The sequence below is a fragment of the Perca flavescens genome, chromosome 12 (assembly GCF_004354835.1).
Source record: "Perca flavescens isolate YP-PL-M2 chromosome 12, PFLA_1.0, whole genome shotgun sequence".
Taxonomy (NCBI): Eukaryota; Metazoa; Chordata; class Actinopteri; order Perciformes; family Percidae; genus Perca; species Perca flavescens.
This window is the reverse complement of record NC_041342.1, coordinates 24,308,116-24,322,469: the sequence shown is the minus strand read 5'-3', so window position 1 is coordinate 24,322,469 and position 14,354 is coordinate 24,308,116. Positions and strand designations below refer to the sequence as shown.

Here is a 14,354-nt window from a genome sequence, read left to right as displayed (position 1 = left end):
TAAATCAAGCCCCGAGTTTAGCCCAGATATTGGGTGCCAAGTTTCTCCGCACAGTCCAGGAATCTCTAAACAGGGTTTAGAGGTCTTTCAGAAGTCCCTCTTTCCCCCCCTCTCAAAGCCCGGATTGGCCACAGTGCGGCTCATTTGCATGGCTCGTCGTATAAACCCTCCTGCAGACACTGCAGCCCTCTTGCGCTGAAAGAGCAGCACACCTCCAGTAGAGAGAGAGAGAGAGAGAGAGAGAGAGAGAGAGAGAGAGCGCGAGAGAGCGAAGCGCATCCAGAGTGCGCATTGAAAGACATATGGAATATTTATTACTGGCTTTATAAAAAGAATAAACAACCCCGGAGAGTCGAGGAGAGCGGGGAAGGAATAGCTTTTTGTAGGTGCGTTTTGTTTTAACTTTAAATCGGACTTGGTGCTGGGCAGTTTGCTGAATTTCAGATTATTTCGGAGTGAAGGTGTCAAGATGGGAGAAATAGGGTGGAACGGGCTGTTGGTGCTAGCGTGCGTCTCTTGGGCAAGCCTGGCTGCTGTCACACAAGGAAAGACGGTGAAATATCAGACATTCGAGGAAGACGCACCAGGGACAGTGATTGGAAACTTGGCCAAGGACATCTCCTCCACTGCCTCTTCCTCGGGGGGCTCCAGGACCAATTTCAGGATGATGAAACAGTTCAACTCCTCTTTCATCCGGCTGAGGGAGAGCGACGGGCAGCTGACCATTGGGGAGAGGATAGACAGGGAGCGGACCTGCAAACACATGCTGCAATGCCTCATCGCTTTTGACGTGGTCAGCTTCTCCAAAGAGCAGTTCAAACTCATCCACGTCGAGGTGGAGGTCAAGGACATCAACGACAACTCCCCCGAGTTCCCCCGGAAAGAGTCGAGTCTGGAGATCTCCGAGAACACAGCGGTGGGCACGCGGATACCGCTGGACTTTGCCGTGGATGAGGATGTTGGGGCGAACTACATCCAAAGCTACCAGATCTCCGTCAACAGCCACTTTTCAATCGACGTGCTCAGCAGGGCCGACGGGGTTAAATATGCGGAGCTGGTGCTCATGAAGGAGCTGGACCGGGAGACGCAGGCTTCTTACGCGCTGGAGCTGGTCGCTATGGACGGTGGCAACCCGTCCCGCACCGGAACAACGCGCATCAACGTCAAGGTGAAAGACTATAACGACAACAGCCCGGTGTTCGACAGGAACAGCTTCTCCGTGGACCTGCCCGAAGACGCACCGGTGGGCTTTCTCTTGCTGGACTTGAACGCGGAGGATCCAGACGAGGGGCTGAACGGCGAGGTGGTGTACGGGTTCGGTAACCAGGTGCCCACAGAAATACGGCAACTCTTCAGAGTGGACAGGAAGACCGGACGGCTCACCGTCGAGAGCCCGATTGACTTTGAAAGTAAGAACACGTACGAGTTTGACGTTCAGGCAACCGACCTGGGTCCGAACCCGAGCCCGGCCATCTGCAAAATTGTAGTGCAGGTGCAGGATGTTAACGACAACGCACCGGAGATCTCCATCACTCCTATGACGTCCATAACGGCCGGGATAGCGTACATTACCGAGGCGGCGGCCAGAGAGAGTTTCGTGGCTCTGGTCAGCACCTCGGACAGAGACTCCGGCGCTAACGGGCAGGTGCACTGCACGCTCTACGGACACGACCACTTCAGACTGCAGCAGGCGTACGAGGACAGCTTCATGATTGTGAGTACCAGCCCGTTAGACCGGGAGAAAATCCCCGAATATAACCTCACGGTTGTGGCGGAGGATCTGGGCTCCCCTCCCTTCAGGACCATCACTCAGTACACAATCAGACTGACTGACGAGAACGACAACGCTCCGGTGTTCAGTAAACCGGTGTATGAAGTGGCCGTGGTGGAGAACAACGCGCCTGGCGCATACATCACCACCGTGGTGGCGCGGGACATGGACATGGGGTCAAACGGGAAGGTCAGCTACAAACTGGCAGACACATATTTCATGGGCTCCCCCATTTCCACCTTCGTGTCGTTGGACCCCGCCAGCGGGTCGCTTTACGCGCTCCGGAGCTTCAACTACGAGATGATGAAACAGCTGGAGCTCCGTATCACGGCCAGCGACGGCGGCTCCCCGCCTCTGTCCGGCAGCGCCAACGTCTACGTCCGGATAGTGGACCAGAATGATAACACACCGGTCATCACTCAGCCGCCTCTCAATAACGGCTCCGCTGAAGTCCTCCTGCCCCGGGACGCACCGAGCGGCTACGTCATCACACGGGTGGAGGCGCGGGACGCGGACGAGGGCGTGAACGCAGAGGTGTCCTACGGGCTGGCCACCGGTGAGCCCTCCGTGTTCTCCGTTAACAAAGCCACGGGGGAGATCTACCTCAACCAGGTGCTCAGCCATGACGTGGACGAAACTCTGAGCGTGACCGTGACGGTGAGCGACAACGGGAGGCCCGCGCTCACCTCCACCGCCACGCTCCACTTCCTCATCATCGCGGGCTCCCCGCCGAGCGACAGGACAGTGTACCAGTCGGGCAGCGGGGACGAGGTGCACGCGCAGTGGGACCTGTCCGTGGTGATTATCGTTGTCCTCGCGGGGAGCTGCACGCTCCTGCTGCTCGCCATCATCCTCATCGCCACCACCTGCAACCGGCGCAAGCGGGACAAAAGCGGAGAAGACAGCGACTCGTACGGGGAGAAGGGCACGCTCGAGCGGGGCAGGAACCACGTGGCGGACAACCCGCTTCTGCCACTCCACGGGGCCGGGGGAGGAGCGGGCTTTGAGGGACACTCCTATAGCAGCCAGCCCGGTGGGTTCACCTCGGCTCACCCCGGGGGCAGCGACATGTGCTCGGCCTCAGAGGACGGCAGCGAAGTGCCCTGTGTGTATGACTCAGACAGCAACAGCAAGCCTCGAGGGAATAAACACGAGGTGAGATGCACCTTCGGTTGGGGAGGGGAGGTGTAGGGGAGGCACACAACAATGAGTAATCTGCAATGTGTTCATCCAGCAGACACTGACCTCTGTTTTGCTTTCTCTTCTCTCCTCCTGCAGGGCTACTCCACTCTGCCCGGCTATGGGAACGCCAAAGAGGCTGTGAGGCCCATCACTATCTGGAAGGGGAACTCTTACACCACCATCTCTGCCAGGGACCCGGCCTTCAGTGGCAAAGACAGTGGCAAGGGAGACAGTGACTTCAATGACAGTGACAGTGATGTCAGTGGGGACACTGGCCTGAAGAAAGATGGGGCAGTGGTTCCTCCCATGGGTGGCCAAAATGGTAAGAACAGTGGCTAATTTTAATGGCTATATAATCAAATAGCTGCCCTGCTTTGGTTCTCAATCTAACTCTCTTTTCTCCCTCTCTTCTAGCTCTGTGGGCTTGCACCAGTGAATGTAAGGTCCTGGGTCACTCAGATCGCTGCTGGAGCCCCTCGGCAGTAAGAGCCAACGCAGCGCCCTCTCCAGCCCCCACCCTCTCCTCTTTCAGCAGCCTCTCCAAGACAGCCTCCCTGCCCCGGGACCCCCACCGCCGGGACAACTACTACCAGGCGCACATCCCCAAAACCGTGGGTCTGCAGAGCGTGTACGAGAAGGTGCTGCACAAAGAGTACGACTACGTTCTGGTCACCCCATCCAGGCCTGTGCGGGTGCAGGAGATCAGTGATATAACCATCCCTGTTTACACCCCCACCCCAACACACTGCCCCAACAATGACGTCTAAAACAGACATTGCACAAACACACACACACACACACACACACACACACACACATCTAAGCTCACTCTCAAAGAAATGTATAGTGTATTCAAAGTTTTAATTTATGATCCATTGACAATGAGAGTACTGTAACGTTTTGAAGTTATTCGTTGCTGTGGAGAGTGCATATATAAGTTTATATCCTAATATTCGTGTGTTTCTGTTTTATTGTAAAAGCCACATTTAATGGCCATTCAATCAATCAATTGATACATTTTGTTTTGTTGACATGAAGTGTATCATATGCAAGTTTTGTACATGCAGAGATTTTATTTTTTTATAAAAGTAATAATTAAGCAAAGATATGTACATATAAATTGTAATTATTGATCTTTAAGCACGACTATTTAAAATGGCCCCAGAAACTGTGCTGTTGGATGGCCGGTGACCCACAGTGTATCAAGTTGATAACGATGTATGAAGTTATTTGAATGCAATAATAAGTAATTGTACAGAATGTTTTTTTTATCATCACAATATTCTGAGAGAAAATAAACTTTGAAATAATGTTCTGAACATGTGAGTGATGTGTTTGTTCTAAAAGATTAAGACCCAGGCGAGGTGAGCAGGGTGTGTGTGAATGCCTTGCAGGAATATCAGTCAGGCCAGTCACTATAAAGCCAACAGGCGTCGCTGTTATTGCAGTAGTGAGCCTCTGTCCTTGCATCCCACCGACGAAGGTCAGTTTAGTTTTTTTCTTTTGTGAATACGATTTTGCTGGTGAGATATGCCAGAGCAATGCCAAGGTTTTCTAGCAAATCACTCTCACACCTCATGCATATCAAAGCGAACACCTTCAGAGTTATTCTTTCTCATTTACATGGACGGCATAACTGCATTTTACTGGCGAAGACCTTCCGTTACATAAATCATTACCACCTTAAATGCGCGCATAAAAGATATGTTCATAATGAAATTGACTATGCGTAAAGGTGCATTTACTGTTCGTGTCCAAACCAAGCTCACATGTATAAAAGAAAGTCTAACAGCCTGTTTGATGGGCATCAAAACACAGATTTTTTTTGTTGTTGTCAAAGAACAAGAAGTCCTTGTGAGCAAATCCTCCTGCTATCCTGTCAGGATGTTTTTTTGTCTATGTGCCAAATGCGCACGCTGCGCCCCTTACATAATCTCCCCATTATCATTCGTGACTTCAGGGCATATTTATTTTTTTATAACAGCAACGCATTTCTGGACTCGGATAAAGAAGATATGTTTAAAATAAGGTCCACGTCTGTCCAGCAAGCTGCTTTTGCACACTGTCATGCAAATATACTGTCTCCCAGCTAGAGAAAACACGCGACATTCTGCCAGTCACCTCTGACCTGCAGCAGTCTGTGGAGGCATTGAGAGAGAGAGAGAGAGAGAGAGAGAGAGAGAGAGAGAGAGAGAGAGAGAGAGAGAGAGAGAGAGAGAGAAGTTAGTAGTAGACTGGGGTTCCCTCAGGTGTTTGGCTCCAGTCATGGCCGGGAACTCAGAGAAAGTACCGATCGCCTCGGCGGGACCAGAGGACCTGCATAACTTCATGCCCCCGGTGAGTTTTCACACAACCCAGTACAGCTCAGTGTGCTGGGATTATCCCAGAATATAATAACCGGTAGCCTACTGTAGATACATCTGTGTGGGCGCCAGCCAGGGGCCAAAGTGTTCAGTTATTGTATTGACCTTATGCTGGACAGCTGACCAAAAACCTACTTGTAGTCGGATAAAACTAATGCTAATTGGGTTGGCAGAAGCTGCTGTTATTTTTGATGTCGTGTTTACGGACATGTTGTCATTTCCTTGGATTGTTTTACGGTAGGCCTACTCCGCCGTGGCCGTGAAGCCCGCCGCCACTGGCCGCCTCCTGAAGGCCGGGATCGCGGTGCTCATCGCCGGGGCCCTCCTACTGCTCCTGGGGGCAGTCGGAGCGTTCTACTTCTGGAACAACAATGAAAAACACGTACGTCTAATATGTTGTTGTTGCTTTTACTTACACTGTTACATTTGTTTTATAAAGGACTGCACGGGAAGAGGTGGGGTTGTCTTTGTGTCAGCTTTTATTGACATACTGTATACACATTAGTGGTGACACACATTAGAAATGATTACAAAGAAGATATTCAAAGACAACAATAATAACCTTGTGAAAGGCTTTCCTTTTTTTTTTTACAAAGTGAAAAATAAGGTTCAGCCTGCTCACCACCACAATAACCTTCCTAGCCTACAGTCCCTGAGGAATTTCAATCAAAAGTCAAATCAAATGCACTCTGATCTGCTAAATAATTATTTTTCACTCTACTTTCAAAACGTTTCTACAATGAGTGGTACTACCCGAATGTAAACATACTCTGTGAAAATGTCACTTGATTCTTGGTTCTTGAAATTAAGTTGCCAGTGGAAACATTTTTAACCTGTTTGAATTAAAAGGAGACTCAAGAGTAAAGTCGTTTTTCCAAAATGGCTTTTTTTTTTTTTTTTTTTTGCAGAGTAGGCAAAAAAACAGTAAAATGTAAGTTAAACACTCCAGTTCCATGGTGCAGTCAGCTTGGTGAATGGAGGCGTTGTGTGTGTGGTGTGTGGTGTGTGGTGTGTGTAGAGGATCCTGGCAGGGTGGAGAGGGGTGGTGGGGGCCCTCTTTGGTCCGGCTGATGCTCCAGGGGCAAGAGGTGGAAGACATGAGAGGGAAAATGTAGCTTTCTGAGTGTTTTTCTTCCACAATGCTATTAAGACATGATAAAACGCCTCTGTAGAAGGGTCACTATCACCCAGAGCTTTACAGATTTGTTCCTCCACCTAGTTTGAATGAATGAATGTGTGTGTGTGTGTGTGTGTGTGTGTGTGTGTGTGTGTGTGTGTGTGTGTGTGTGTGTGTGTGTGTGTGTGTGTGTGTGTGTGTGAAAGAGAATCCAGAAATGAGAAGGTTTATGTGTGAGGAAAAGTCTTAAGATTGCAGAGGGAGGGTTAGGAAGAGTGTTGAAAGAGAGGGGGCTGGGGGTGGGGTGACTCTCAGGACTCTCATACCTTACATGCCAGTCTGAAACCTAGTGTGTGTGTTTGTGTGTGTGTGTAGGTCTACAATGTCCATTACAGCATGAACATCAATGGCAAAGTGGAGGAGGGTACAATGGAGATTGACACAGCGAATAACATGGAGAGATTCAGCACCGGCAGCGGGGCGGACGAGGCCGTGGAGGTCCACGACTTTGAGATTGTAAGTTGGATCTAAAAGGAATCTAAAATATCAGGAGGTATCTAGTGCAGAAAACCAGACTCATCAACACACTGATCATCGCTAACCAAGCAATTCACAGCGAGTCAATCAGATTGGTTGAAGCTAAACGTGTGGAGGGATTGGATCACTGCAGCAAACAGACGCGTTGTCTCCCTTTGGGCCAATCTGTGTCAACATGCATCTTCCCTCCAATTTCCATTAAATGCGGACTGGTGGTTTTTGACCTTTAATTAAAGTACCCCAACCAGGCCAATCAGACTAGTGAAGCAGCAGTTTTGGCCTTTTAATTATTAAAATGTTGACCTTTAAACATAGTGTCCCTGTGAGTGTAATGCTTTTTAAGCTAGAACATAATGTCGTCAAAATCAGCTGTGATATTACGTTTGGTGTCTATAGTGCCAGACACCTGCAGAGTGCTGGGGATGACACAACAACTGGAGGTGTAAGGAGTTCTAATTTCCAGATATTTGCTTGTGCCCTCTCCTTCCTGACCTCTCCAGGGGATCACAGGGATCCGGTTTTCAGGAGGAGAGAAGTGCTACATCAAGACCCAAGCGAAGGCTCGTCTGCCTGATGTGGAGGCTCTCAACAAGGACTCGATGACATTCGACCTGGTGGGTTGGTCCTGTCTGTCTTGTATGTCCTGAGAAAGCATGTTTTCTCCACGCTGTAAGACGCTTTTAACGTAATAATATTAACATTATACACTCTATGGTTTTTCAGGGAATTTATCAATAGCCCATTTCCACCGCAGGAGAATAACAAACTGTAATATCTTTGGTACTAAGTTCTTCCTTGTGTTTCCAATATGTTTTACAAACGGGACCTGGCTTTTGTAATCCACTCTGCTGCGCACATTGTGATACTTTATTAACTTATTTTCAGATCATAGTGATCACAACATAAACATAAACACCAACACCATCTGCATGTGGTAAATCATTGGTTCCGGAGTTCAATGTTAAAATACGAAAGGACACTGATCATTAATCAACCAGCATTATTCAAATTAAGACTGACCTTTTGGCACTACTATCTAATAAGGAATACTTTTTAAACGAGCTATACATTTGTTACCAAATAATGTATTTCTTATAGACAAGTAACAAGAGATTAAAAGCGTAACATACTTTGTCTTTTTCATCGCGGCTCTAAAGCCCGAGACACACCAAGCCGATAATCGGACAGTCTGGCAAGGTCAGTGACTCGAGTCTGTTCGGTGTGTTCCGTGCCGTCGTCTGTCTGAGGGGCCGTTGGCCTTCATTTTGGCCGATTTGACTTGTATAATCGGAAGGCGGGCACTGCCGGCAGTCGGACTCCATGACCAATCTGATTGGTAGAGTGCTAACCTGGAAACGACGAGTGGGATGAGCGTGACTAGAGTCTCTCAAAATCTGAAGAAAATCTTCTAAACTGACCTTTGTTGATCTGAAATGAAGACAGATTCAGCAGCTGCACGGCCTATTTCTCTCTTAAAATGTTTTCAGAAACATGTTTCAGTGAACTATTTTAGTACAATATGAGATCGTATTCTGAACGGCCGCCATGACAGTCTGTCTTTGAATTTCCGGGGAAACCATACTCACGTGACGCATTCGTCCAATCAGCTGCCGGTTTTCATTTTTGGGCGACATTACCGATTAGCGCCGCCTGCTGTTATGGAGACGTATTACGTCTCGTCGCTTTGGTGTGTTCCGAGGCATTTTTTTTTTACCAACTCTGGGACACTGATCAGCCCAACTGCCTTTTCTGCCGAGGGTCGGCCGTCTGGTCGGTGTGTCTGGGCCTTAAAGGATGGCAATGTCTGTTGGTTCTCCTCTTTGGTCTGAAAAATAAATAAATAGATTGACATGGAATTATGTTGAGACATTTTTTGCTCCCCAGAGGATGAATCATACGGACCTTGTTGATCCCCCAGACCTTTTTCCCTCTGGCACCACAAGCGTGTAATTTTTCTTTTTTTTAATTTATCCAGGAAAATATCTCAACATCTACTAGATGGATTGGCACAAAATATGGTACACACATTCATGTCAGGATTGTTGATTTGAAGAAGGCCTAGGGGCCAAAACTTCGTCAGAATAAATAGAGATATGCAAATGGTGCCAGAGTGTGCAACACCTTTTTTCATACATTCAAGTCTACTTTCAGTGATCAGCACCTCACGACAGCCCTTGGTGTGCGTTACTTTTTTATATTACACACATCACGTCACACACAGGATGAATTGCAATCACGTAAGTGATCCCTAAATTTTTCCTTTAGCGCCATCATCAAGTCTAAATTTGAACGTGTCCAATACTTATCTGAACTGAATGAACTTACAGGTTAGCTAACTTTGTGTTTAGTGCTAATAAGATAATGCTATAATGCTAACAATACAATCTAAGATGGTGAACATGGTAAACATTAAACATCAGCATGTTAGCATTTAGCTCAATGCGCTGCTGTGGCTAAGTAGTTATTTTAGCTCTTTGATTAATCAGGAATGGATTGGACAGTTTGATCACTTACCTTCCTTAGAAAGCGCTGCAGAGAATCTCTACTTAAATCCATGTATTACAATAACGGTCACAACTGCAGATATGATCACCCTTCAACAACTAACTCACTCTTTAATAAACCATCAAATCTGAAGATACAAATGTTAGTAGGTCATTAATAAATGGTCATGAGTTTTCTTCACTTTGTAATAACAAGACAGCTAAAAGGACAAAAGAAGTCATCATCAAGGGATATTCTCAAACCTGGCAACCCAAACATTGTTTTAAAAAATGGCTTATTACTTAATACATCTTTAATAAGCTCATTTATAAAAGCAGCAGTTATAAACTTATAAACCCTTTACCCTACAAGTTCCCATATTCCCAGATATATAGCTAGCGTATGCTGAGGTATTAGCATGAATCACCAAAGCCAATGATAAACCAGGAACACATGGGCGATTTTTATGTGGGTTCCTTCCATCATGTAACAGCTTGGTGGACTCACAAACCCAACAGAGGACTACACTGAATACACGTTGCGTGTGTGTGTGTGTGTGTGTGTGTGTGTGTGTGCTTGCTTGTGTGTGGCTGTCTGATAATTATAATCATTTAGCTCTGCATAAGCCTCACATCCACATAAATCCACATCATCAGAATTGCCCTTATGAATGTGCACACACACACATACACACGCGTGTGCGCGCCCGCGCACACACACACACACACACACACACACACACACACACACACACACACACAATTAATTATCACGCAGGGCTGCTCTTATTGCCTCTCTCTGCCTCATAACAGATCATTTATTTCACGTTTGTGCTTTTGTGTGTGTTTGTGTTATTGGGTCTCTTTGCCTCATAAAGGATCGTTTGGCTCCCGTTTGTGTGTGAGCGTGTGTGGAGAGAGAGAGATGTTGTAATGGTTGCTGCAGGCTGGTCATTTTGCTATAATTTAGAGTGATGGCAAATATGGGTTAGATAAGTACACACACACACACACACACACACACACACACACACACACACACACACACACACACACACACACACACACACACACACACACACACACACACACACACACACACACACACACACACACACACACACACACACACACACACACACACACACACACACACACACACACACACACACGAGAGTGGGTCAGATAAACTCTTATCAGTGGAGCAGTGGGGAAGGACCCCAGCTTTTATTTGTCCCTCCAGCAAATCATTTGGGCTTGGGAAAAAAAAACAGCATTTCTGAAAGGTTAGAGGATAATGTTCCCTAAACATGGCTGAGGCCAGTGCAGTACGCAGCCATCAGGAACAAATGCCTCTAAGCAAAATCATCCCCTCATCCCCACAGAATTCCCATTTTACCTGCAGGTCGTGGATACAGAGTATATATGTTTACATAGCCTCTTCTCTGGAAAACTCATTAGTTTATCTGGAGAAAACCTGCACATTTAGGCCATCCAATCCCTTCTTCCCTTCAGATCTGGATGAATCCTGACATTGTGTATACAGCTACATGTTAGTACAAAGGGAATCTGTCTACTGAAGCCTCAAGGGCTTCCTTTTACTACTTGATTTTATGTTGTTATAAGGAGCATTAACAATACGGCATTAATGCAGATTAGACTCGGACTGGATGCAAATACTGTGGGCTATTTAAAGGGGAAGGCTAGTAAAAAGTGGGATATTACGCCTCCAGCAGCCAGTGACATCCTCAGAGGCTTTGTTGTGATGTTTGTTTGCATTCGCGCTGGGTATCTAGTACTCACTTCTCCTTACCTTCTTCACCCCTGAAGGAGGATGAGGTGATGCCGGCCAAATTTGAGGATGATCTGATCTGGGTGGCGGCTGACGCTCCCCTCTCGGACTCCGCCTTCCTCAGCAACAAGATAAAGGACTTGTGTGGAGACCTGCCAATCTTCTGGCTCCGTCCCACCTACTCAACCAGTAAGCAATCAGACAGCTCGTGGTGAAGATATGAAAATGTAAATCCAAGAAAACTGAAAGTGAAACACTCAAATTTCAAGGCTGTGTTGTTTTTTCACAAAAAGAAGAGGATATGGGTCTCTAGAATCTCCATTTAACATTGCAGTTGTTTAAGCCACAGAAAGAAAAACAAGATAAAAAGAAAAGCAGATGTTCTTTTGTTTCTGAGCTACGGAGTGTACAATTTTTTAGCATGCCGTGGGTGGGGGGGGGGGTCAAAAGTTCTCAAAACACAATTCTATTCGACTTCATCTGAGGACTTCAACATGCTGCCAGAGAAACGGCTGTGCAATCAGGAGCAGTGCCACATTAGTGCCCCTCCGTTCCTAAGTGTGGTCTGCTGTCAGATACATGAGACTGTGATGTGTGTGTGCGCAGGCGGACAGAGGAAGAGGAGGGCTGGCCCCCGCCAGCGCCGCCAGGCAGCCGGGGAGGAGGAAGAGGACGTGGAGGCAGAGTTCAACCCGGAGAACCCCTATCAGGTGAGTCACACTGACCAACTCACACACTCTTCTTCTTCTGTTAGGTTTACATCCCGCTGCAGCGTTCACGGCTGTCCGTTCAGATCGGAGGACTACCTGAGAAGGCTCTCGCGGAGGAGAGTTTCTCACAGCTGTGCGGGCAGCAGCAGATGCCGGGGTCACAGCGGGGGGACCCGGATTGTCACTGCAAATCTGAGTGTATGTGTGGCTGTGTTTTCTGTGTGAGCCTGTCCAAAAGCTTTCCTTTCAGCTTTGAGGCCCTATGAATAATTCCACAACATCCCCCCCTCCCCCTCCTCCACCCTGGCCCCGTTGCCCTGCTGAGCACACACAGACTCCCATACATGGTCTACCCCCCCGCCCCCGCTACTCCGCCCATTGCCCTCCATCCTCACCCCTTATGTTGGGCCCCATTTTTCCTAATCCCTCTCCCTTCCCTTTCTAAGCATCCCCCAACCCCTTGCTACACACTCCTGACAACCACAGAGGGGGGTAAACAGCAAGCACAACGTTGAAAAAGAAAATATTTGACAACAAAAAAAAAACCAACATCTGACAACACCCCTCCATCCCCCCCCCACCCATCCCGCCTGTCGGAAATCCATTTTTAATTGGTTTGAAACGAGTCTTCTCTGCCGCTGAAGACGTACAGTATCGCATCACACAAACACCGTGTAGGCTACACTCTGACTGCTGTCCCGTCTGTCCTGTCTGTCCCGTCTGTCTCCTCTCAGAGAGGCCTCGAGGGCGAGCAGGGCACCATGAACAACGACCCCATGCTGGACCACCAGGGCGTGTGCTGCAACGAGTGCCGCCGCAGCTACACCCACTGCGTGAGGATCTGCGAGCCGCTGGGAGGCTACCACCCGTGGCCCTACCACTACAGGGGCTGCAGGGTGGTCTGTAGAGTTATCATGCCCTGCAACTGGTGGGTGGCACGCATTATGGGTCTGGTGTAACCCCCCTCCTCCCGTCCCCCATCCCCATCCTCCTAGAAGATGGTAGGATGGTCCAGGAGGGAAGAAACTAGGGAGGGATGGGGTTCCAAGGGAAGGGGAGATGAAGGGAACATTTTAGGAAAGGAAGATGGTGGCTTCTTATTGTAATCTTATTACCTGTCAGTCTGAGCAGATTCGTACGAAATGAACAGCATCAGTAACTGTGCCCACACATACACATACACATGCATGGTACAGAATCTAGGACAGACATGTTCTCACATGTAAAAGGTACGGAGTGGCTGCACGCTGCACAGCTTGTCTTATTAAAAAAACATTTGGATTAACATTTGGATGAACTACAGCACAACACGCAGCATGTAGGCTTGTATTTATAGAGCAGGTAATCATTCCTTTTCTTTCATTCTCTGATGTAAATAAATGTATAGGGTGCGAGTATTTCAATAGCAGTCAGCTGGCTTAAATAGCACCTATTGTTTGTTTTACTTTTTCATCACTCTAGCGCGAAATCTTTTTTGACTTATTTGATTTTCACGAGTTGCTCTCATTAGAACAATGTACTGTACACTCTCTCTCTTGCAAACTTTCATCTAAATGTGCTTCCACCTGCATTGATGAAGCTATCTCGAAGTGCAATATCACTGAATAAACTTTTTTAAGTAAACATTAAAGTCACCCCTCTTTTTTGTATTGACCTGATGACGCAATATCCTATTTGTAAATACATATTGCTTGTAACTTATCACTGGGTTTATTTGGGAACAGAACAACCCCCACTTTTCTTTGAGACGTGTCACATCTGGTAGCTACTCCAAAGAGATGAGCAGAATGAAGTTTCCAGAGTTCTTTAATGTGAGAGTTGCAGCTCTAGAACTCTTTAATGAGACTAAAGACTCTGTAGCCGTCACGCTCCCAGATCTTACCCACGATGCAAAGCGCTTAGCTCCTTTTGATGTCACAGAGCCGCCTTAGGCAGGGGTAGGGGGTAAGGATGGGGGCGGTGTGTTTGTGTGTGTGTCAGGGATAGTAAAGGAGTGTGTGTGTGTGTGTGTGTGTGTGTGTGTGTTATGAAGCTCAGAGTTCCATCCAGAGCCACAAACGGGCGTTTGATCGTCACATAGAGATGAAACGATGTGTGATGAATTTAACACTTAACTCCGTGTGAGAGGCTTGATGATGCGGTTAGGAGGCTGATCCATATTAATGCTCTCTTGCCGCGGCAGGACGCCCCCTCACTGTTAATGCTGCCGCATATACGTGGTTAGAGAACGGGGAAGGTTCCTGCTCTCCCACATCTGACTGTAAATCACCACTCCACCTCGGGGCTGCATCCTCCCCTGCTGGCCAAACAACTCGGGGCTCTCCGTTTTGATACCAAGATACGTAAACCACATCCTCAAGCTGTCCGCCATATCTGGACTGCCTGCACTCATATCAGTA

General features: G+C 47.7%; 2 protein-coding genes across 2 annotated transcripts; both read left to right on the top strand.

Annotated features, from left to right (window-relative positions):
• Positions 1 to 409: 409 nt before the first annotated feature.
• On the top strand, positions 410 to 3,720 carry LOC114565993 (protocadherin-8). Its single transcript, XM_028594334.1, has 3 exons — positions 410 to 2,926; positions 3,050 to 3,275; positions 3,368 to 3,720. The coding sequence occupies exons 1-3, from the start codon at positions 470 to 472 to the stop codon at positions 3,718 to 3,720; spliced, it is 3,036 nt and encodes a 1,011-aa protein (XP_028450135.1). The 5' UTR covers positions 410 to 469.
• Positions 3,721 to 5,193: 1,473 nt separating this feature from the next.
• Positions 5,194 to 13,550, top strand: LOC114565778 (leukocyte cell-derived chemotaxin 1). The gene is made up of 7 exons (XM_028594019.1): positions 5,194 to 5,290; positions 5,558 to 5,698; positions 6,809 to 6,949; positions 7,471 to 7,584; positions 11,284 to 11,434; positions 11,852 to 11,955; positions 12,690 to 13,550. The coding sequence occupies exons 1-7, from the start codon at positions 5,219 to 5,221 to the stop codon at positions 12,912 to 12,914; spliced, it is 948 nt and encodes a 315-aa protein (XP_028449820.1). The 5' UTR covers positions 5,194 to 5,218; the 3' UTR covers positions 12,915 to 13,550.
• The last annotated feature ends 804 nt before the right edge of the window (positions 13,551 to 14,354 follow it).

Bases quoted from the DNA above. Each gene is read 5' to 3' on its own strand.
- LOC114565778 (XM_028594019.1), top strand. From the start codon at position 5,219: ATGGCCGGGAACTCAGAGAAAGTACCGATCGCCTCGGCGGGACCAGAG. The intron at 5,291-5,557 runs GTGAGTTTTCAC...GTTTTACGGTAG, and splicing joins TGCATAACTTCATGCCCCCG to GCCTACTCCGCCGTGGCCGT. The intron at 6,950-7,470 runs GTAAGTTGGATC...TGACCTCTCCAG, and splicing joins AGGTCCACGACTTTGAGATT to GGGATCACAGGGATCCGGTT.
- LOC114565993 (XM_028594334.1), top strand. From the start codon at position 470: ATGGGAGAAATAGGGTGGAACGGGCTGTTGGTGCTAGCGTGCGTCTCT. The intron at 2,927-3,049 runs GTGAGATGCACC...CTCCTCCTGCAG, and splicing joins CTCGAGGGAATAAACACGAG to GGCTACTCCACTCTGCCCGG. The intron at 3,276-3,367 runs GTAAGAACAGTG...CCTCTCTTCTAG, and splicing joins TCCCATGGGTGGCCAAAATG to CTCTGTGGGCTTGCACCAGT.